At 38.5% G+C, this 24,124-nt stretch overlaps 1 protein-coding gene across 6 annotated transcripts in view; it reads right to left on the bottom strand.

Annotated features, from left to right (window-relative positions):
- The window catches only part of CLSTN2 (calsyntenin 2), a 350,034-nt gene that overhangs the window by 55,109 nt on the left and 270,801 nt on the right, over positions 1-24,124 (bottom strand). For all 6 annotated transcript variants that reach the window (XM_085587480.1, XM_031505652.3, XM_085587484.1 and 3 more), the window contains 3 exons: positions 19,342-19,527; positions 14,151-14,399; positions 13,521-13,642 (listed from right to left, as the gene is read on the bottom strand). In XM_085587480.1, coding sequence (XP_085443606.1) covers positions 13,521-13,642; positions 14,151-14,399; positions 19,342-19,527 — 557 coding nt within the window. The remainder of the gene's footprint in view (positions 1-13,520; positions 13,643-14,150; positions 14,400-19,341; positions 19,528-24,124) is intronic.

The raw sequence follows: 24,124 nt of genomic DNA on the forward strand, positions 1-24,124 counted from the left end.
CCAAATAAAAGTCTTGGTAGGTAATAGAAGGGAAAATAATTTATATAAACTGTTATAATGGTCACATAAAGAAATTTCCATGGGATTAGGATGAATGTTGATTCTTCTTCACCAGTAAGGAAATTTCTTGGCCATTAATCTCTCTCTTGCTCTCACTGCCTCATGTAAATAAACACAGTTAACATTACCTAACTGTGGTGCTCTGGTTTGCACCATCCCTCTTTCCAGGCTTTTTGGACTGAGGGCTGGTCTCCAATGGAGAGTTAGAATGGGAGCAGGGCAGTGGCCTCCTGTTTCAGAAGCAATATTCCCTTCTGAATCTGTCAGAAACTGGTACCAAATGAAGGCAGCAGCTGTCTGGAAAAGTGAGACACCCCGGCTGGGGACCAGATCACTTAAAATGTTTTCCAGGTTCCTCTACTGTTGTTTAAAAAAGTAAATTTAAAAAATCAAATAATTTCTAGTTTATCTGTTCTTTGTTCTTATAATATTTCACTACTTATAACAGGAAGCTTTACTGAACAGCAACTCATCCTGGTGTATTATTTCCCTTTTTTCCTTTTTTTAAAATCCCCTTTATTTTTCTATTAATTAACACCAATCAATCAGGAATTTTAAAAAGACAGGTAAGTCCCCTGATGTCAGGGTATAAAAAACCCAAATAAAACCATTAAGGATAATACAAAGAACTTCGCTTCAGACATGCAGCATAGCCACTAGCAGTCTGGATTTGCCCCTGGAAATCTACAGCTGAGGAGAGAAGGAAAGGCAAGGGAAGAGAGGCACTGTACCTCCCAGCACGGATGCTGCAGTTTGTCAGGTTCAATAAAATATTGCCTAGCTCCTATCAGAGTGGAAAACTGCTCCCATCTAAATGGAAAGAATGATCAATATTCCAAGATATATGCACTTTCTACTAAGTAATGAAACATGGGGACATTTTTTAAGATCAACTTGAATCAACTGAATCTGAGGAATAAAAAGATCAACCATAGTCTTAGTAAGAATAAACACTACAAGTTTAATTTCCCACCTCCCAATTGAAAGGGCTTCTATGATTGTTTCATTTATTTTCCAGATATTGATCTACACTGTGATTTATCAGTACAAATTTTCTGTTAAATATCTCTCTAAACTAAAGAAACTACTGTAAATGTTATATACCCAAATGTGTATATATATGATCAGAGATGAAAAAATGCAAAGACCTGGGGAGATCATGTCTTTGGGAATTATTCACAAACTGAACACATTTACCACTTAACAAATAAGAATATTAAGGAGAACTATGAGACCCACCAGATCCTTTGAGCTTGTACCTAATTGAAACAGCCCAAATACCTCTTTTGTTTCCTAATCTAAGACCTGATATTTGGTTGACATTATTTATTGAAGTGCTCAATGAATTGTTTGAATTTCACATATTAATGCATTTATAAAGCATTTACAGCATTAAAACGTATTTTATTTCCAAATGGTACCCATTATGTTCCTGAGGGCATCACTGGGAAGGGGGCACTGAGATCAGGGATCTTTTAATGTACATTGAGACACAAATTGTGTCAGTCTCATTTTTTTGCATTATTAATGTCCTTTCCAAAACTGAAAAGGTGTGGGCTTTTGAACAACCTGACTTCAAAGGGAGCCGAAATGAGCTTTTGGTCTGTGAGTTTGTTCCCTCCTCAAGACAGCACACATAGAATTCTACTTAATTTCACTCATGAGGCCTCATCACTCATGAGGCCTCATCTTTGAATCTTATCTGGAATTTAAATCATTTTCTCTCATTTCCAAAATCTGACCTCTTAGGTGACACATGCAGGAATTCTGTCTGTCAGATATTTCTATTAAGAGATTTGCAACAAACTTATTTTTTATTCTTTGGAGGGCTCTGTCTGCAAATGGAATTGTGGTCATAAACTAAATAAAATGCCTATTTAACACACCTCCTGAAAAGCACATTATTTGTTAGAAAACCAAGGAAATAATTTTCAATTTATTAATAATACTTAATTAAAACATAGACTTAATTTAAGAAACGAAAAGCTATGAGTGTTAATACTAAGCAAACCCTGATATTCTTTGCTATTAACTCTCAAATATTAATATACATGGTTTTTATTCAGTTTGCTTCCTAGAATCCTTGCTGAAATGCAATGTTTAAAGGTTACATTTGAGTCAGGCATCTTGACTGCTTGCTGTTCCAAGGACTGAGACGATTGAGAGGATTGAGAGGTGTGGTAACATTCCTGAAGGGTCCTCAGGAACTGAGGATTTTTGTCTCTCTGAGCATCAGGAGGTTGAATGAAGAAAAAGCAGGCCATCCCTGTTCAAAGCAGGATGATACATCCTTCCCTTGCTGCTGAACAAATAAAACACTTGGTTCAGGCAGCTTTTAAGATGTTATAAAGGTACCAAGAGTTGAATTAATGCAAACTAGACCCCAGAGACAAAGAAAACAGGGTAGCTGGGGCTTGTTTGCTTTAGAGGACAAACACTTGTGCTCAGCTTTAAAAACATCTCCTGAAGAAAGCTTCTGTCTCCTCCCTCTCACACAGTCCCACCTACACACATCACTCAATTTGTCAGACCAAAGGACTACGCTCCCTTATCGACACACATCCCACAGGAACTTATATGCTGGTACTAATTCATTAAATAAACATCCAGACTTGATGCCTAAGCTCTCAGCTGCCATCTGGGAAACACTGGGGTTCCCAGGCTGGTCTGCACACAGAAGAAAACCCACCTGGATCCTGCCTGAGGCTGCAGACCTGTTCTTTGCTGGCCGTTTGAAGGCCCCCATCACTTGGCAAGTCCCTCTTCAAAGGCTCTGATCTCTGAAGAGGTGCTGAGACTGCTTGCAAGGGTTACTTTAAATGTGCTCAACAAAGGCAGATGCAGCTGACACGGGTGTTAAATACCTCTCACAATTTCCACATTTTGAGAGAAGTGATTTATGTGAAAGATTATTTGCTCTGTTGAAAGTGCACAGTGCAAATTGGGAAAAAATCCCTGCTTTTACACAAGTCTCACACTGAATTGAGAGGATCTCTCCAGGGAACCATGGAGGGAATCTCGTGCAGCCCAGAGCCCACTACTTTGGCAGGTGTGGATACTGCAGCAGTCTGAGCTGGAGGCAGCTGTAGCAGCACAAAGGCACAGCAGAAATAGGTGATCCTTCCCCATACAGATTAGTCTGGGATTTACTTCTGTTCCAGCAGACAATTAGGACATAATTCAAGGAAAAGAAAATGCTATTTTGTTTTTAATACAGCTAAAAAGTGGCAATTAGTCATACTTGGCACCCTTAATAACTTCTGTAAAGTGAAGAATGGTTGTGTGTCCATGCTGCTGTATTTATGATGTAAGTCAGCAAATGATACAACCCAAATATTATTAGTTATCATCTGTACATGTGAATTTGCCAGAGAATGCTGTTATTTCGCCAATATGAAGTTTGTTTCTAATACTAATTATGATCATGTTCTTAGTGCTTTTATGGAAGAAACAAGTCAGCATTCAGGGTCTGCATTCCAGAGTAGATTTGGGTTGGCATTATTGAAACAAATAGACTGTGGCAAAACAGTGTTTCAAGATCAGTGTTTCACAAGCCTTTAAAGTTTTATGGATCTCATTAAAGTAATTGTTTAAAGGTTCAAACATTTATTCACAACTGAGCTGTCTGAAACTTTCCCAATGAAACACTCTTCCACTGACTGGTAAATGGGTACTGAAATTACTATTGTTAGACATGGCACAACAGTTCTTCAGGTAAAAAAAAAGAAACAACCCTGAAAAATATACCTTTTTAGTTTTGACAATTAGATCGGGTGTTTGCTTTCAAAATTGTAAATAACTTAAAGAAAAAAAATCTGAATATTAAGGACAAAAATTCCAACATGCTTCCCTAAATTATTTTATAACAGACCCTTGCCAAGTCATATTGGAAGACTTACATGACATAAAACAACTGTAACTGCAAAAATAAAGACAATAAGTGGCTTGTCTGCCAGCTGAGAGCTGTGTATTTCTGAAATCCAAACTATTAGTCCATTTGGGCTAGGAAGTGACATTCAAGGAGAGCAACAGAAGCTCTGCCCTTGCAGGAAGGAATCCAAGTGTGACAGTTAGCAATGTCTCTTATTACCTGAAAGCAACTGGACATTTCCTGTCACCTCTGCACACACAGGAATATCTATGGGCTCCTATTGCACACATTCTAGAGTCATATTAATACCATCATTTATGTCTGAATTGTAATACACTTAACTGCTATCCCAATTCTCCTTCTATTTATTTAGCTGAGCACCGGGTCATAAGTTAGTGCAAGAATTTTCATTAAATCAGCCACATTTGGTTAAATATTTATCATATGGAAAATGAAGGCTGAATTTGAAATCAGGGTCTCTGTGCTGGCCATGGAATTACAGCAAACCCTCATTCTGGAGTGCATCCAAATCCAGGGATGGTGATAGAGGTGCCTGAGGGAGAGAGGGCATTAGACCACTTAGAAAGAATAAAAAATTCCATGCAGGCAATATGTGCAATTACAGCAACAGTAAATTCCTCTGAACAGGATTGAGTCCACAGGTTAATTGGAGTGAACAAACTGGAAGAGAAGAGACTGAATCAGTAATGAAAGGATCACTGTAAGATAGGAAAAGAATTTGGTGAGATCCTGAACTCTGGATAAGTGCTTGAAAAAATGCAGTAAAATTCTGGGGTGTCTGGAATACCATTGTCCACTTGGAAGAACACTGAAATAGGGGTAGGAAGATCTGTGCAATATCAGTCTGCAGATTTTGTCTGTTTTCAAGCAGTTGTGAGTAAATTAGAAGTAGGAACTTCCCTGGCTGCTGTGAGGATATTTTAAAATTGGAAGGATTGTTACAATAGTCTACCAGAAGTGTGTACAACTTCTATGTGATAGTGATGGTTCTTTTGGTAAATTTTCTTGCTGATGGAGATTTGTTATGACTTTAATATGCAATTACTTTAAAAACCCCTGCAAAACATCACAGCTATCAATAATACCAAAAAAATGCCAGAAACTTTCTTGAAATTATGATTCAATAAACTTGCAATTTCTAACATTAAAGTTGCATTTAGACTTTCATTTGAAAACAACTTCTGCTAATGGAAAAGTCAGATGAGGATCCTACTTTTGCCTGCCTAAGAAGTTTCTGTAGTGTTCATTGCCTGTTTATAAAGAATATGGAACGCTGAAGTAGAAAAAGCTTTCAAGACATGAAATTATTCATAAGGATTTCCATTTCCTAGCCAGCAATAGTACTGCTACAAAACTGTATGTGTATCCACAATTATTTGTAACCTAATCAGGTCATAATTGCTAATGACAGAATGGTTAATACTAAATTTTGGAATTAGCCTGGCTCTGCCACACTCTGGCAAAGCTCACAGATTCAAGCACAGCTTGAAGAGTACATTTTTATTTGGTGGCATTGAACTGAAAAACTGCAGTTACCCTGACCTTATTTAACAACTGCTGATTCTCCTTTATCCTTACACAGTGAGTATCCATTGGTAAGGAAGCAGAGGTTTGAAATCTTGGCCAGTGCAGATTCACACCAGTAATTTCCCACTGGCTCATCAGCTCTGCAGATGCCTAGTGCAGCCCTCAGGAATTTTTTACTTTCTGCAGCATATAAACACAGTAATAACAGAAAAGTTAAATATGGTCAATAGATATAAATTCTTCTGAAATCCTGGTGAATGCAAAAAATTGGTTTTTAAATCTATGTCTAAAGACAGTCAATATCTTTAGAAAAGTAGAGCTCTTTATGAAAAGCTAAATTGATCTTTCTTCAAATTCATGTAAATCACACATTTGGTTTACCCACCACAGTCATTCCTAATACATCCCAGGAGCTCTGTAAATAAGAATATTGATTTTGATGACCTAGAGAGATGGTACAGTGAAAATTGACAAATCCATAGTACAGCTAAATTACTCCTGCACTCTTAGGTGAGGAGTTGTTTATATGGCTACTTTCACATGACAAATACCTGATATAAGTTTTACTAAACCACTAGCAATCATAATGATATATTTTTAGAATATTAGACATTACTTAGAGCTGGAAGGAATTTTAAGGAGATACATAAAGTGCATCTCTCTCTGTGCCAAGGTTGCACAATGTACATGCACTACAGTTTCAATAATAGATATAAGAAAATAAAAATTTAGTGGGTAAAGTATAGAAAGGGAAGATTAGGAGATCAAGTTCTTACTTGGTGCAAGTAAATAATTGCATTAGAAAATGCAGCTTTCAAATGAGAATCTTTCTATTTAAGGTACATTCACTTGTGGCGGTGACACAGGACACTTCACTGTAGTGACAGGAAGAGTTTGCAAACAGATTTGCATGTGAGCTTTGAGCTGCTTTTGTAGCCTTGAAACTCATAATGTGTAATACTGATTTTCACAATGGCTTAATCATGCTGACAGATAAAGCACCTGAAAAGCCTGATTTTATGTACAGTAGCTGTAGCATGTCTTTGTGCTGTCATGCTGTAACTTCCAGGTGTCTTAGTAAATTAGATCAGTAGTTCATTCATTCATTTCATTGCACGAAATAATTCTATTATAACCAATCTTTCTTGTTCCTAAATTGCATCAAGCAAATATGTCAGTTCAGTAACACTTGCTGACTGCAGTTAGGCAGCATCCTGTGTTTTGTTTTTAACTGCAGGACTAGAAAGCTGTTCAGTTCTTTGTTTTTACTTATTTTTTCATTATATGCTTGAAAATATGCCTTTTTTGCCTTAGACATTGTCAAAAGACTACCCAGATGTTAAAGTAAATCCATGGAAAAGCACCACCATGCTGCAGACAGCCAGAAACCCTGGCTCTAAGGTTGGAATAAACAGTTCATAAACACGGATAAATTAATTTATATTTATTAATAACACAACTTCTTTGTCTCCTAACCTGCCTTTGCAAGGATGAAGATATCAGTCCTAACTTTGTGAAATGCTTCAGACACCACCTGAAGGCCAACCTGCTTTTCCTTTAAGCTAAATTTCCTGAGAGGCCCCAGGAAATTGCCCAAGTAACAGATCTTGAACTTTTCCAAACCTGTTTCTTCATGTGTCATACAAATTCTGGTGCACAAGCGATAAATCACATGCAGTGTAAAAGAGAAATATTAGAAATATCTGGCAAATAAGAGAGTAAATGTGACTGTTCACCTTCAAAGAATAGTTTCATTGGGAATTTTCATTCTAGGCTTTCAATTTCTTGAGTTCCCAGAGTAGTGTAAAACCAGGGCACTAACAGACACTTTAATCCAGCTTGTTTAGATTTATTAACAACTCCATATCAAGATTTTTCTCTAAGAAATGAAATTAGTTGGAGGGTCTTCCCACAGGATGCTTTAAGAATGTCATACTTTTTATTATTTCATGGTGCTATAGACAATTTTAACTCCCTTTTATTCTATGTAGAGTTTCCTTCTGTGGGAACTCAAAATGTCTCTCAGACATTTTTAGAGGTTCCAGGCCTTGGTCAGAAGCATTCTAGACCCTGGCAGACAGCTGAAAAACAGCTGTGATTTTGAGTTTGAGCCATGGAATGAATTACCAACTTTGGAGGTGGAACAAGCAGTCACAAAAGGTTAGATAGTATAGTATAAGTAATTACAAAGTAGAGGGGAAATTTTTTTAGTATTGTACAGGGGGGTTTTAGCACATGTACAGGGGGGTTTTCACTTTGTACATGGGGGTCAGAAGTTCTAAGATGGAGGAAAGTGGGCTGATCCTGTTCTTCCTCCTTCTTTTTCCTTACCTCCATGTTCTTGGTGATGTTGGCACTCACAGATTGGTTTAGAGTAGAAAAACACTTGGCAACGTAGGTAGTAGGTATTGGGGAATAATTGTAAACATGTTATACGTAATATGTCATATAAAAGATAGCAGCAGCCCTGGGCGGGGGGAGAGACGAAGAAGACAGCAGATAGAGAGGATGTCAGGGTGTGTGTGTGCCTCTACCCAGGCCGCTGATCAAACAGCCGCAGTCCAAGAACATAATCTGTTAGATAACTAGCAATAAACTGCCTTGAGACCAAACAGCTAAAGCCTGTGGAATTTTTCTTTGGAAGCACGGGTTGGAGGAGGAATTTCACCACCACATGAGACCCCAGAGCAAGGCTGGGGTTCTCACACCTTCCTTTTCTTTTTTCTGCTTTCATTGAGAAATTGGTGTCTCAGGGTGAAAAGAATGTTTGCAACAGTTCTAACTCCCCTTGGGAATGACCATAACTACATATGGTAAAATAGTTGCCCATGTAAATCCAAAGGACAGCACATAATAGGGATAATTTTCAGAAGGGTTGACCCAGCTCTTTTATAGTCTTGGGGAACAGTAGCTGAGCATGAACAGGTGTGAAAATCCCATACCAGTGTAATAAACCTGTAATAAAACAGGTCATAAAATTGCAAAATATGGAACAGAAATATGCAGAAAAATGTCCAAATAACTTCAAGCAAAAGCAAATAGAGAAATGATAAAATATTGAGTTTGGTTGTTCCTTAAGGTCATAGAAGTATTACAGAAGCACAGAGCAGTCACTGCATTTCACACTGGGCTGTACTGCAGAAATCCGAAATGCACAAAGGCACACAAATTTGTAGTGAATACTTTAGAGGAGCTCAAGGGGACTTCTGTATGTCATAAAGCAAGTTCTGGAGAGCCACTGGTGTGATTTGTCAAGATTTTGTTGTTATCAGTGATAGAGCAGTTGCATTAAAAACTTACATGAAAGCTTCTTTCACTTGGAATCTCAAAGAATATTTTTAGTATTTATCATCACTGGTGACTCATCCTTGCGTTACCAAAAACTGTTTTGAAGCAAGACACTGAATAAATATTTGTCAAAATAGCATTTAAAGATGGAAAGTAGTAATAAAGTGTGTCAAAATAGACAGGGCTGTAATGGAAGGCAATTAAGTACCAGGAATGCCACAAAGACTTTTTAAATCCTGGAATTTTTTCATCTCTGTTGCAGAATTAGTCATTCATTTATCATTTCTCTCTTATTGCCTCTGTAGGCAAACACCTCACTTATTTGTTTCTGCAGTTTTATTAAAGCTATATGCATAAAGTAATGCAGGCCTACGTACCAATTTCTAAAGTAAGTGTTTAAGAGCATAAGGAACTCTTCTGAACTTCAAGTAATAAACAACTAAACTCCATCATGAAAAAAAAAGTGACTTCAAATAGAGCATCATGATGGAAAGGATGGGACTGCCAAGCCTGATGGATTTTACCTAGAGAACAAATTTCATGCACAGAGAAATGTGATGGAAATTCACAGCATCCTGTCTCTGTGTACCGTTACCCCTCTTGGACTGAGATTCTTGTGCACTTTCCATAAATATTCACTCGTTTTCTCTCTCTCTGGATCTCTCAAGAGGGAGGCCATGCACAGTTGTTGTTATATGAAGGGTGCTCTTAAAACTGAATGCACAAAAAATAACAATTCCAATTCTAAACAATGTTTAACAAACCAGCGTAAAAGAACCACATCAAGGCATAAATCCTGTTATTTAATGAAAATATCCAATTTAACTATACTTTAAAAAAGAGTCCAAATACCAAATCAATTTCACTTTACCCTCTTATCATGTAACATAAACTCCTTTGAAAGTCAGTTCCTGCTCTACCATGTCCTTGAGCAGGTGCTGATTTTAAAAAAGGAGCTGGGAGTGAAGTGCTTGACTGCCATGGCTGCTTCATCCAGGGGAAACCCCTGGTGTGTGTGTGGCCACTGAAGTGGTGAAGTGCAAACCAAGGCCTTGCCTTGAGCCTTCAGCAGCTCTGTGCCCACACAGACAAAATGCACCACATTTAGGCTTATCTAAACTGTCTCCTGTAGTTCCTGTTAGAAAAGGAATTGTTTTGGGGCTTTTTCACAATGAAAAGCACTGCAGGTTAATTCTGGATTATTCAAACAATTTATCTAATCTTAGTAAAGAAACAGTAACTTTCTGCATGTTTATCTGGTTTTTGCTGACTTATAATGACTCCAGATCATGCACTAGGTTCCCTGTTTTTAATGGGATCAACATAAATTTTGCCCATGGGGTGAAGATTGTTTGCAGAATGATAACACCCTGAAAATAATGTTGCACTGTGAAAAAAGTAAATGAAAAAATTGTTAATCTCTGGCTCAGATACCTTCTTCCTATAAAAAAAGTGTTGTTATCCTATTGATTTAGGAGAAGAAAAAATACCTTTTGGCTGTCCTCATATTTGTATGAAAAGTGTAATATCTGTTCTGAACAGTGTGAAATACATCATCCTGTTTAGTGTCACCAAAGGCTTGAATGACTGGGTTAATCATTCAAACTACAATTCTGGTTTGGATCACAGCTTTCTAAGAAAGTCAAAGAAACAGTTTTAATATTTTATATGTTATTCTTAGATGGTCCAAATGCATATTTGGCTGCCTAAATAATTCACTTAAAATAACACCTATGTTCTTATCCATTTGAGATAATTAGGTGATACTTTAGATGCCTTTTACTGACTTTGGTAACAAAATTTTTGTTTTGTTAAAAGTAATTTTTGCCCATTTTTGTAACAAGTTTTTGGGTTTAAAAAGTGTCCAATACTTAAAGTACGAGAAAAGAAATTACATAAATGTTGAAAAACACATAATGATATTAAATTTAAACTTTTGAATGGTAAACTCAGAAAAAAGGTCATGATCCTGAAACAAAGGAAACACCTGGGTTTACAAGGAAATGGAAATAAAATGAAGGAAGCTCCACTACCTGGGCAACTATTGCAGTTTTTATTACCAGTGTTACAGACCTGACACTGATTTTCTTTAAGATTGCTCTTTCCATACTGTTTTTTTTCCAGATTACTACTAATGGGTTCTCTCACAAATAAGACACTTCATTTGTAAAATGAAGAAAGTGGGGAAAATCCCAAACTATCCACAATTCTTTTTTTCCTGTTTCTCATAAATAACAAGGACACCCTCAGTGAAAAGTCTGATACCTCTGGTTATCAGCACCTTTTGTGGAGGTCCTGTGTCAGTAGGTCACTGGTAAAGGCACGTCTGCCCAGGGCTGTGGCACTCTCAGGTCATGGATCAGCGCAGTAAGTAAAAGATTCACCTAGCAAAGGCCACCAATTGAACAAATAGGGCCAAATAAAGTGAAAGCTATACTGGAAATAAATCCTTAGGTTTATGAACTGACTTAAAGACAATCTTCCTAGAGCTAACCTGGCAGACACAGTCATGTGGTGCTTCCAGACACTTCTTGTGCAAGGCTTGTGGTGTCAAGAGGCTCCAGATGCACTGCTCAGCTGCAGCTGTGTAAAATGTTCTGTGGATCCCTGTATCCAGACAAGGACAGAGCCTGCAGCTAAGGTGTGTGCCAAACTCCCCCACCACAGAAATGAGATCTAGACAATTAAATTAAACTTAGTCATTGCCCTGAAAGAATGAGGATTCTTATGGAGCAGATAGAGCCCAGAGCAGCTGGTATAATAAATTTTACTGTTCTGCAGTGAGAGTGATAAATGATTTCACCAGTTCAAGCTTCACCCTCTTCCAAGGTCACTTGATACCTCTCAGCAAAAACAATCTCTAGATTGTTGCACTCATAAAGTGAGCTGAGCAATAAAGTTCTCTGCCACATTTTCCTCTGCTCTGGCTGTGGTTGGGACCAAGCCCTGGAGGGTCTTGCAGAGTAATTTCTGCCCTGTCCTGTCTGCAGCACCCTGCCCCACAGGACAGGTGGGGGAACAGAGAGAGCAGTTGGGCACTGCTTCATTTCCAGGCTTTTCTTAACAAAACAACAACAGCAGGGAATCGGAGGGTTTCCCCACTACAGAATAAACTGTTCTGAAGGTGAGATTTCCAGAGGTATATCAAATTAATCTACTCCTGAAAGTCTAGCATAGCTTATTTTCATATTGAGTAGGACCCTAACTTGTTTTATGATGTGGTTTTAAAATATCCTGTGCTTTCTAAGACAGACCACTCTGGGTATATTTAGAAGAAGGCATCATTTTACTACATTTTAGTGACAATTTTTCACTGCCTTGTCTTCAAAACCATGCAAGTTCTCTCTTGACCCATTATTCCCATATGTTTTATTTTCAGTTTCTTCTAGTTTACCATAAAGGCCAGATGGAGCATGAAGAAGAGATAAAGTAGCAATTTTTATGAGGTCCCTTAATGACAAAACTTACAACAGTATCACCTTGACAATATAAATCTATCTTCATGGAATTCTGGGCACATAACAAACTTTATTTTAATCTTACTTTCTTTTTCATCTATAAACAACAGCTGAAAATTTACAGTGAAAATCAATTGACAGCAGCCAAATGAAAGGAAATTAATCAAGTGATCTAAAAATATTTCCTGTCACTAGTTTACATCATGTATGAGTTTTCAGTAGTAGTTAGGAAAATTCATGGCTAAGTCACAAGTCACACATAAATTTCATTTATTGAGAGGACATTGGTTCTCTCTCATTTTAAGGATATAGAAGTTGACTGCACCCAATTTTCAAAATCACAATACTTCCCAAAAACTCTGCATTATCATTAATTAGATGCTTAGTACCGAGTTTAGAAATACAAGTCCATCTTTAGCATTCACAACAGCCTTATCTGAGATTATATCAGTTACTCCTGATTTGCAATCTTCAATATGATTTGATTTAAATTCATTTTGAGACACTAAGATTTCATATCGAGTACAGCACAAACTGATTCCAGACTGGTTAGTGTAAATGCAAAGCGAGTGCTATGACCACCACAGACTTTCTTACCACACTCATTTCATAAATATGATGGATATCTCTTTTTTATATAAATTTAGAAGGTGAATTAGAAAAGTAAACATTCCTATAGCTACATTTTCCATAGTATATTTTGGACCCAAAGGTAAGAAGGAACTTCCTTTGAAAAAAATAGTACTTTGCTGAAGTCTGTCTTCTTTCATCCAAATGATGCTTATCCTGCCTAGAATGAATAAGTCTATGAAAGGCAACTCTTATGTCTTTAATAATAATTTTCTTTCAATATATGCTTAATAATAAGGCAAAATTACATACAGCACAGCAGATAAAAGATCTGCAGATAGGATTTACAATACAATAGAAGTGCCTTTCTGTGTATCAGCATGCTCTTAACCAAAAAGGTTTCCATCACTCCCATTGTGCTGATAAAACAGATTTTTTTTAAAATGACAAATGGAAAACATTTAGGGAACTATATGCAATATCATGTCTCTCTCCACTGCCAAAGGATATAAACCTCTACTTATGAAGTTAACTTATTTGTCTCTTTTTATGTGAATCCTAATTAGAGTTGCAACAGCTGCAAGTTGCAGTGTAATTGCAAGAGATTTTGGAAGACTCTGGACAAACTCTGGACAGCTGCTGTGGGATCTGGGTGGTTCCTGGTGCAGCCTAAAGGCCTGAGGAGGAAGGGTCCTGGATGGCCTTGGGAAACATGAGGGAGGTACCTGGTCGAGCTTCCAGTGGAACTCAGCAGGGCGGAAGGTGTCGGCCTGGTCGAAGTCCTTGCGCAGCAGGAACACGAGGCGGCAGTTGTGCACGTAGAGCGCGTAGTGGTGTCGGTTCATCTCTGCGGGGGGACACACCTGGCTCAGCCACACACAGCCCTTGGTGTCTGGGAGCCTCACAGACTGACAGCACCCAGTCACATCAGAGAAACCCCAAAGAACTGAGTTTTCTCATGGATTGGTATGACTCTTCTTGAATTATGCTATATCAGCTTTGTTCATGGAATCATCCTGTCCCAGCTAATAAATGAAAATCAAATGCATATTTTATCTAACTTGTTTCAGTGGAGAGTTACAACTGTTTCAGTCTAAATAATGAAAAAAATACTAAACAAAATTTAGTTATGTTATCAGTCAATTTCTGTGAAATCTCTAGCTGTGTTATCCCATCTGTGTTTGAAATTTAGGTAGTCATCAGGCCTCTCAATAAGCTCTCAAGTCAGTAATGTTTGGAGTGTCACCATCTGAGATTAGTTTTTTCTCAGACCAAATTAAATCAGGAGTCATGGTAACACTTTACTGCTGTTGATATTCCCTTTGCATAACATTTTTTTCCATACACAGACTCACCTGTCTTGTCAGAGTTGCAGAGAATAGTCTCCTTCTCAGCTCTTAATCCAGGACTAGGTCCATGTTTCATCCACAGAGTGATGGTGAATTGATCAGTTAAATTTTTCGGGACTATTCCATCTGGGATTTTGGCTCCTTGCTTTCCATCAAATTTAAAAACCATGTCATTGCTGTCTATGAGGAGTCCAACTGTCCAGTTGGTTGTTGTACTGGGAGATGGTAACAGGTCAATGGCACCTGAGGAAGCTCCTGCAAATCACATAATGAATAACACAATGAAAGTCCAGTGAAAAAGCTGAGACGGTTAATATAGGCCAGGGTTCTGATTCACACTCTTTAGACTATTTTAGTACTCAAATGCTCCTACCAGCCTCAATACCAAATCACTGAAATGTTATAAAATGGCCACCATCATGAACCAGCAAGAGCTTCCTAGATTAAATGTACTTTACAGAAAACTATAAAAAATAATGTAAAGTTATCTTTCTCAGAAATGTTCATTATTTTCTGAAATTCATTAATGACATTTCTTCAGCTATTTCAAGATCTGCTAAGAGTCAAAACAAATTTTCTGCATTTATCTTCCCACCCTGACAGCATGAAGGTTTGTGGGGATGATGTGCTGTAAAATACAGCACAGTGGTATGAATGCAGGACAGGCCCCACAGTGTCCAGCAGCCAGTCGTTGATATCCCCAGTAATTCTGGGAGGAATGTCCATTCACAGGGGGGATTCACCCCTGTTACAGTGCACTCAGGCTATGCTCTTCCCCATTTCCAGGGACCCCTGTGACTCTGATCAGATAAGCCTGCTCTGACGGGGTTGGTGGAGAGCCAAGAAGCCCTCTCTGTCCAGAGCCTAGATAAGGCCATGACTCTTCCTGTTCACCCTCTTTCCCCCTCTCTTCCCCCCGGACCTCATGGAATAAAGAAGCTGGACAACCACATTGGGGTGAGAGCCTCTTTTGGAATCTTTGCACATCTCCTGATGTTCCTCCCCTCAAAGCCTTGTATCTCTGGGTTAGCCTGATAATTTAGGGGCTGAGAGGAGAGAAGCACCACACCCCAACCAAATAATATCACTCCAGTGCTGCTTTCTGGTACATATTTGATGGTTGGAGCTCTGTGTGTTCTTTAATGATAGACTGAGATAGAAAACACTGTGGTACCAAGATCTGATAAAATGGCACAGTTCTTCACAGCTCTGTGTTTGCTTACAGCTTATCAACTGCCAGGCACTAAGAAAACCATGCAAGGAGCTACCCAGAGCATTTACCCACTGGTGAAAGACAGCTGTAGCAGGAAATATGATTCCAAGGGTAAAAAGCACAATCTTTGTATTCCTGTTGCTGCTTTGTCAAGTAACAATATGATGAGCAAACTGTGATGGCATAAAAAATCCCTTGCTAAGGTGTTCTGCCCTCCTTCACCATCCAAAAAGAGATAAAATATCCCAATGTTCTGCAGGAGTGCAAAAAAATTTAAGCCAAAAGTGTGTAGAATTGTTTCATATGGGCTTTAAAAAAATGTATTATAGTAATGATTTGGAAATATTTACCTTATTCTGTAACTGAATGTCTTGGATTCTTCTCCAAAAGTTATTATTGTAAAATGAGGCTATTTTGAAGTGTTACTTTGAATACCAAACCTAACACCTATGTGTTCACAGTTTGAGCATGGAGACAACATGTATTTATTTTACAAACTGTAATTCTGGATAATACAGGACACTGCATTTGTGTAACCAGCACCAAGCTCAACAGGTTCTACTTTATCTACCCATATTTGTATGGACATTTATGGCTAAGTTTGGAATCTCATCCTGTTTTTTGTTTTAATCCTGCCCTGAAAAAAATAATTGGATTATGTGCTTGGGAGATTTGGCTGGAATAAGTCATGCTTTTCCTATTCCTAATAAATGCAGTCAGAGTCCCAGACTCCTCTCATGTACGGAGACAGACCTGGAGCAATGCAAACAGCATGTCTCTGGAGGTGTTCCCAGAACAGCCTTATCATGTAGTCAGTGCTCTTCCAAAAGGTAGTGCCTGATGCCTTTTTCTTCCAAAATGCTTCCAGAACAATGCAGGAACTGCTGCATGAAGCACAGTTTTGGGGTGAGACCCCTGAGGCACCTCTTGCAGATAAATGTGCTTATTTTCACAAGTGATTTATGCAGTTGGCTCCACCTCCTCTACCAGTCCTGCAAATTTGGGCTCCAAACTTTGTGCCAGGATAAGCACACAGTGATGCTGCTTCCTGAGCTGGACCAGACTACTGGCTTAGCTGGAAACAAATAATCCAAGTAACATCCAGCCCAAACTGTCCTTTGTGATCAGATCAACAACTTTCTTTGGGCCTCTTGCAATGCTACATCACCCAGGATAATGGAGAGAGAGAGCAGGATCATGGCTGGAGCAGGGCCTTGAGGCTGATAGTGTTTCCCTGTCTCAGTTTCCCATCTGCCACATGTGAGAATTGGCAATCCCATTATTTTCTATTTTATTTGCATTTAGAGGGAAAGGAGACAGCACTAGAGCCATCTTTACACTTTATTTTAGACTCCTTAACCTATGTTTATTTTAGTCTGATTTTTTCTGATGTGTTTTTGCAGTACAGTGTCTTTCAGTCTGTCTATACTTTTTATTACTGTCAGGTAACAAGGTAAAAAAATGCTTTCTAAAATGCTTTGAGGCACAACACTAATAATTCCTTGACTTTAAAATGACTCAAGTGTAATTTATTCATTTTAGCTGCCCACCTCGACTGTATAAAGAAGTGTAAATCTCTGGGTTATTGAAAAGCAGATTTAAACCTTCCATCATATAAATAATGAATTTTAATTCACCCTCCTTAACATCTGCCTTCTCCAGATTTCCAACATATAAATGAAGAAATGAGCACAGGATTTATTTTGCAAACTGGATCTTTACTTATACAGAAAGGCCTTGCATTTTACAAGCTGAAGAGCTGTCTGAGTGCTCAGTTCTGCATCCTCTGCAATCACACCATGCTTCACTGTACAAAATAATTCAGGGGTTTCATCCTTTTCAAAGGATTTTATCACCCAACCATTAGTTACAATAAGGTAATGTCTGGGAGAAAAACTGATTTCCAGAAATAATTTAAGCTGCTTTCATAAGATTTCTCTCTGCATCAAGGATGGTAATAAATACTAAATAGCAAAGTGCAGGCCAGGCTAAATGCAATTCTCATGTAAAGCACATTGTCACTTACAGCCTTTTCATCAAATTCCTGTTACAAGTTTTTACCATGTCTGCTCTCTATGAAGATATAGCAAACCTGGACCAAAAGAAAAATTCTTTCAGCAGTGAGAATTTTCCCCCTATTTACATACACTCTTACACTCTTACTTGTTTTCTCAAGTGTTTTCCATTTTCTTCCTTCACAGATGAGCTGAGCCAGAGCTGAAGTTCAGCAGGGATGTCTGTCCAGTGCTCAGAGCTGCCTGCAGCCACCACAATGGCCCTGGCAGACTTGAGAGATGCCTGTAATTCTCTTTTCTACTCCAGTGTCACCAGGTGAGGCAATCAAGCCACACTCTGCAAACAGAGCCCCTTACAGTTTGTACAACCTTCCTCAACTAAGGACTTTTACACCAGCTGAAGGTACCTCCTTTCAGCCTTACACTTGAAATGATAATATTGTTTGATATAGCTGCTATCATTGTTTGATTTCAAGGTAATAATTTCATGGTTTAGGTCTTGTTTGTAGTGATCTGTGCCAAGTGATTGTGCCATTTGCAGTTCAGGTCTGTAACAGCACAAAGCAAAGTTATTTTGGCTGCCAAAACAGCTTCTTAGAGGAGGCAAAAGTATTTGACTTTAGCTATAACATATTTATGTTTATTAAAATTTTAGTATTTTATGAAATTAAGCCATGCTCTGCCTCTCAGATTTAATATCATTACCACGATTAAGATGCATATTGGGGCAGATGGATTTTCATCTGCTCTTCTAGAGCAAAACCAGTTGGATAAAGACATAGAAGCAAAGTCATGATTGTTTCTGTGATCTTAACTAAGCAATTTTGAAGTTGAAAACATTCAGACAATGCTACTATTCCCACTCACCTTTACCTCCCTTTCTTCATCTCCACTGATACCTGATAATTGCAACTGCCAACCATTTTCCCCTGGAAATTTCTTCTCCATTTTTAACAATTTAGTAACTTTGGCTGAAATTTTTCATTTACAAAAATTATTTCATAAAGGTTAGTGTATTAATCTTAACAATCTGCAGCACTTCTGGATGGTTATCAGAGCAAAGGCAAGCCCTACATGAGAGCACCCCAAACCAAAATCCACACATTTAAATGGAAAAAATTGTACAATTGCTACTGTAGCTCAGACAGAAACCAGGCAAAGAGACAGAGAAGATGGGAATTAATGTCTACACCTTCAGGGCTTCAGAGGATAACTCTAAAGATAGGATATTAGAGCAGGACAGACATCTGATATCAAAAGATGAACAAATTACTGCATGGCCATTGCTTTGACAGATATAGAATCTTAAATTCTGAAAAAAATACAGCAGTACCTTAAAGTATTTAACCTGCTTTTCAAAACTGATTTCTGCATTTTACATTAAGTTATCAAAAAGCACAAAAAGGGAAGAAAAAATTAGGAAATACTTTTTCCACCAGGTCAGCTCTTATCTGAAGTTCATGTTTCTTAAATCTTTTTGCTCAAATGATTGCCCAGAATTTAAATTTACTTTTTGTTCTCTGGCACAGCACTAAGCAGAAGAACAGCAAGCTGTGTCAGGAGGACTGAAACACAACAGGGAGATTCAATTCCCTTCAAATCCTAAGGTCTTCCTGTGATGGTAAATCTACACTGGAAGTCTCACTACACTGTCACACCACTATTTGTAGCAGAGGGAAGAAAGAAGGAGAAAGAGATGGAATGAGGAACAAGAAAAAATCGAGAGTGGAATTGGAACAGGAGAGAAAAAAATTAAAATAAGGCAGGGAGAAAGTATGAAGTAGAGTGAAAACAAATGGAAAAGAAGGATGGAACAGCTGTCAAATATCATTACTCTCACAGTTTTCATTGCTACAATCCAAAGTGACACAGCTGAGCTAAATACAAGTGCTGCATCCTTACAGGTCACAAGGAGCTGGTGCCTTGTTTGAAAGAACATTGTTATGTCATCTGAAATCCATATTCATACCACATAATTTCTGCAGAGATTTTTCAGAGTAGGTTTCACGATCACAGCCCTTTCCGATGTAATTGGTTTGCAGTTCAATGGTGGTGTGGATTGAGGAAACTGGTGCATCACACATTTCTAGCTGGATGCTGGGAAACAAGGGTATGCTGCCAGAGCCAGGCCTGTATTTAATCCATTTGTTCCAGTCTGGAAAAACAAACAAATCAAAAACAAGATCCAATGGTGAGTAAAAAAAGTGAAAGGGGTTATGTAATTTCAAATTACATATTGTTCTCAAAGGACACTGTCTAAGGCAAAAGTAAAGAGTTTCTGAAGTAGGCATCAATAAGCTACTGTCCTAAAAAAATTGGATTTTGGCCCTGTTTTTCTAAGAGTTTCAGGCTCACTTAAGTAACACTACTGCTAGTTGAGTCACACAAGCAGGGGCTGCACACATCTCCTGATAAGAAGTGCTAATTGGTGTCAATCTGGAGCTGCAGTGCCCATGTTCTGTGACAGACTACAAGCTAACTCTGCAGGGAGGAGGTGTCTGCTGCCCCCAATTTTGTCAGATTTCACAGTGTTGTGATAAGAACAAATACCTCCAAAGACCAGGCTACACATGTCAGTCAAATATAACACCTCTGTACCGCCACTTCTTGTCTTTGAACATTTTCCTAATTTTGTGAAGCACTAATGACAGGAAGTTCCAGTGAAAGGATGACTCCTGCTTCCAGCCAAATATGACTTATCTGTGTTTATGCAGATGCCTCACAGCCCACAACATTTAAATAATTCCCTGACTCAGGCAGCCACCTGTATGTGCCACACATAACCCCTGTGCTGCTCAACTGAAGCATTTTAATAATTATGGTGTTTGCAACATGCTTCAGAGAAAACCCAAAAAGCATCAGTAATTACAAATATGTATTTTAGCTGTCTTTACAGCTCATATTTTAATCAAGTCACAGAATGGCTGGAGTTGGAAGGAATCCTCAAAGCTCACTTACTCCAACCCCCTGCCATGGGCAGGGACACCAGACACTAAACCAGGCTCCTCAAAGTCCCATCCAGCCTGATCTCAGCTGGAGGGATAGGGCATCCCCAGCTTCTCTGGCAATCTGTGCCGTGCCTCAGCAACTTTATAGGGGGGAAAACAAAATCATATATCCAATCTAAATCCAACTTAAAGCTATTGCCTCTTGTCCTGTCACTACAGGCCTCAGTAAAATCTTTCTATCCATCTTTCTGCTGTCTCCTCCAAGCACTGAAAGGCCTCAGCAAGATCTCTGTGGAGCCTTCTCCACACTGAACAACCCCAACTCTCAGTATGTTCTTAAAGAAGAGATGCTGCATCCTTCATGAATGGAAAAGTTCTAGGTCTTGGCAGTCAACAAAATCCCTGAAAGCAAATGGACAGAGATTCATTCTAAATATCAGTGGAAGGGAAAACTAATAGCGGATACAAATATGTATCTATGCATTTAGTAGGTGAAGGAGTTTGTGTTTTTCAACAGATCTCATTTCAGAAAGCTTGAAAAATGGTGCTCTTTCTCAGGTCTTAAACTGTATTAAATTAAACATTTAGAAGAAGTCCTGAACATTCATGCAAACACTTCAAAGTGTGAGGAAGTCGTTAGTCCAGAGTCCAGGCAATGATGCTACAACCACTGGTCTGCATTTCAGAATTCTCAGATCTTCTTTTTCACATAACCCAATTGGCTTTTACTAAAAGTTTTAGGACAAGTATATTATGACTAAGACAACCATGACTGCATCTGCACACAAAACTGAGTTACTATTTCAGTTGTAATTTTCATGTAATTCGCTCCATTTGTTCCACATTGTTAGACTTGATCTACAGTATTGCATAGTTTCTCTGCAATTGTCAGTTTAAACAGTTCCATTAGAATTTCAAGTACCATATATGGGACATCATTACAGTAATAGGTTTCTTTTCCCTCTCCATTGCAGAAATTTGAGGTTAACACTTTTCCAATAGAACAGGAGCAACAAATTCTTTGAGGTACTTCAGTAAAAATAAAGTAATTTGCTGGTTTTATGCAAACTAATAATATATGAATTACTAATCTTTATAATCTCTTACTCACCAGTTCAGGCATTGTATTCCTCTGCCCCAAAAGGAAAATAAAGCCTTATATATATCTGGAACCTTTCTGACTATTTCAGCAGCTTTCAGCCATTTCTCAGGTATACCAAATGGACCAGTAGTCATGCAAAATATTCAGTAGTGGATGTGAGATGAGACTGAATTATAAATTGCAAGGTGCCTGAAGCTGCACATTCACCGCAGCTATACAAGGAATGTCCTATAAAATTCACATCATATAAAATACCATTGTTCACAAGGAAGAATGATGGGAAGCCTCTGTTTCTGCCACAAGAACTGGAAGAGGTATTTTGTTTCATGCTTGTTTTCAGCTTGGCAGAAGTGGGAATTTGTACCCAGAGATCATAAACCCCGCACCTCTCTAAATCACTCACATTTATCTCAGTTCTAAATTGTAAAACATCAACTAGACTTGAACTCATGTCTTTGTACCTTGGTCCACTGCATCACCACAGACCAATCCTCATCCTCAACTGCACCAGCACTGACTTCACTGACTTAGTGCAGATTTAGGAATTCCACCAAGAAGTCTCTCTCCATGCCAGAGGCATTACCAGTTAGGCGTGAGGCAATACTGGAGCAGGTTACAATCCTGTGATGGCAGAACTGTTTCTAAAGGAAGCAACATCTCTGATATAAAACAACTGGCTTATTTCCATAGAACCTACCCCCAAGCACTTAGCTCCCAGAGCTGTGAACCTGAGGCCAGCACCCTCTGCATCTCACCACCAGTGCAAGCAGCAATGCTGGGAAGTGCACAGAGCTGGAACAAGCAACAATAAGTGGTAGTAACAGTGTGAAGAAATTATTGTGACAGCAACCCAAGTCCTTAATTTCATTTTGAATGGGTGAATATCATTATTTTGCTCTCTCCCAGAATAACATCCCACATTGGACTAAGTCAAAAGATCAGCACCTTCCCTTCAGGAATGTGGTGGCACTTTTTCATTTACTCTGGAGTGACTCAGAGGAAAAGTCTTATGTAACCTGAATCTGCAAAAGCCTCTGAATTTAGGTATTTTCTAGATATGGTCAGATACATAACCCCACCTGAACTGGCAGGCTCCACTTAGATTAACTAAACCAAACAAACACAGTTCCTGCTTTGACACAAACCTGACCCAAGTCCTGCTACAACGACATGTTACACAGCAAAATTAGGAGAGTAAATGCTATCAGGGTAGAAGACTAATCCCAGGGGGAAAGTCTGAATAAAACTAGCACTGTTTAGTTCTGCAGCCACTGTTTTAATTTTATAATTCATCAGGCTTTTGCTTGCTTGCCACTTGTAGCATAAAGCAGCTCCAGACAATGCAAGACAGCCCCATGTGGATTATCCCTACAATTCAAGTGTAAATATCACTATGTCAAGCTTGTGGTTTAGATTTCATAAATTATAAAGCAGCTATATAAACATGGATCTTGATCTCTGAGGTGCTCAAATGATCTCAAGATCAAAATGGATCAAACTTCAGTGACAGTGTTAGCCTTTAAAAGTAAATCCCAATGCACTAAACACATCTTCCTTTTAACAACAGATGGATGATGTCAAGACATTCCTTGATTTCTAAACTTAAGGTTTTCTGTACTGTCTTTGTGATCCATGTTTTATATTTTAATTAATTTCTAATTCTAGATGACACTGAGAGATTTAATCTGATTTTTTTTCCTTGAAGGAGATCATGCAGAGGAGGTATGATGTGGTTCATGTCTCCTACATGTGTGTGGCCATAAATTTTGATTTTATTTCACGGTGTTAAAAATGATGGTAATGTAATTAAAGATAATTGCAACACAATGAAACACAAAACTTCTCTCCTGTTGCACTGAAGATATGCATCTTGGCAGCTAAATGTAAAATAAAATTTATGTGGTGTCGTTAGTGAGTCTCTGCAGCATCCCTATATAATTGCTGGAACAGAAGGCTCCCAGAGCAGTGTAATTGGTATCTTCTCTGTTTCCTCTGCAGCATCCTCACATCTGTGCTGTTTATGTAGGCTAGAGTCTTGGCTAAAGGTTACTCTGGTGCCTTTTTTATGTGAAATAAGATGAGTGACTTGTTAAGGAAATGATTATCAGGTTATAGTTAAAGGGTTTCCACAGCAAAGATGCCAAACTAACGTCCAAAACTCTGCTGGTTTGCTAAGAGATATAAGTGCAGATCTCAAAGTATAAACAAACATTCATTTACACCTTTTCTTTGTGCAGCATGTTGATAGTTTTAAAAAGAGAAACAAAAAAGAGACAGTGCTTAGTACAGGACAGTGAAAAGGCTGCTGCTGCAGGAGCTGGTGAACCTAATGGAATAACTGTTGTGATTGACCTACTGACACTGAATATTCCATCAAGTGATAATGTTCCCAGATCTAATGGTACTTAATTATGTGACATTAACATATAAGAATCTAAAAACCATGAAACAGCATGAGTTAAGCTATTATTTGTTGTGAGATTGCATTTGAACAATTAATTTCCCATAGTGTCAAAGCCCCAAGGGCACTAATAAGCCCTAACGAACCTCCACAGGCTTCACCTGGGGCCTCCATTTGCCCTGCATGGGCCTGGAGCTCCGTTTAAGCTCAGCCCCATCAGACTGGGCTGCAGGTGCTGGTCTGTCTCAGCCACAACATCTCTGGATCCAGGAGTCAGTCCAGGGCTTGCTGCTCTGGCTTG

This window comes from Lonchura striata, chromosome 9 (assembly GCF_050655825.1).
Source record: "Lonchura striata isolate lonStrDom1 chromosome 9, ASM5065582v1, whole genome shotgun sequence".
NCBI classification, from domain to species: Eukaryota; Metazoa; Chordata; class Aves; order Passeriformes; family Estrildidae; genus Lonchura; species Lonchura striata.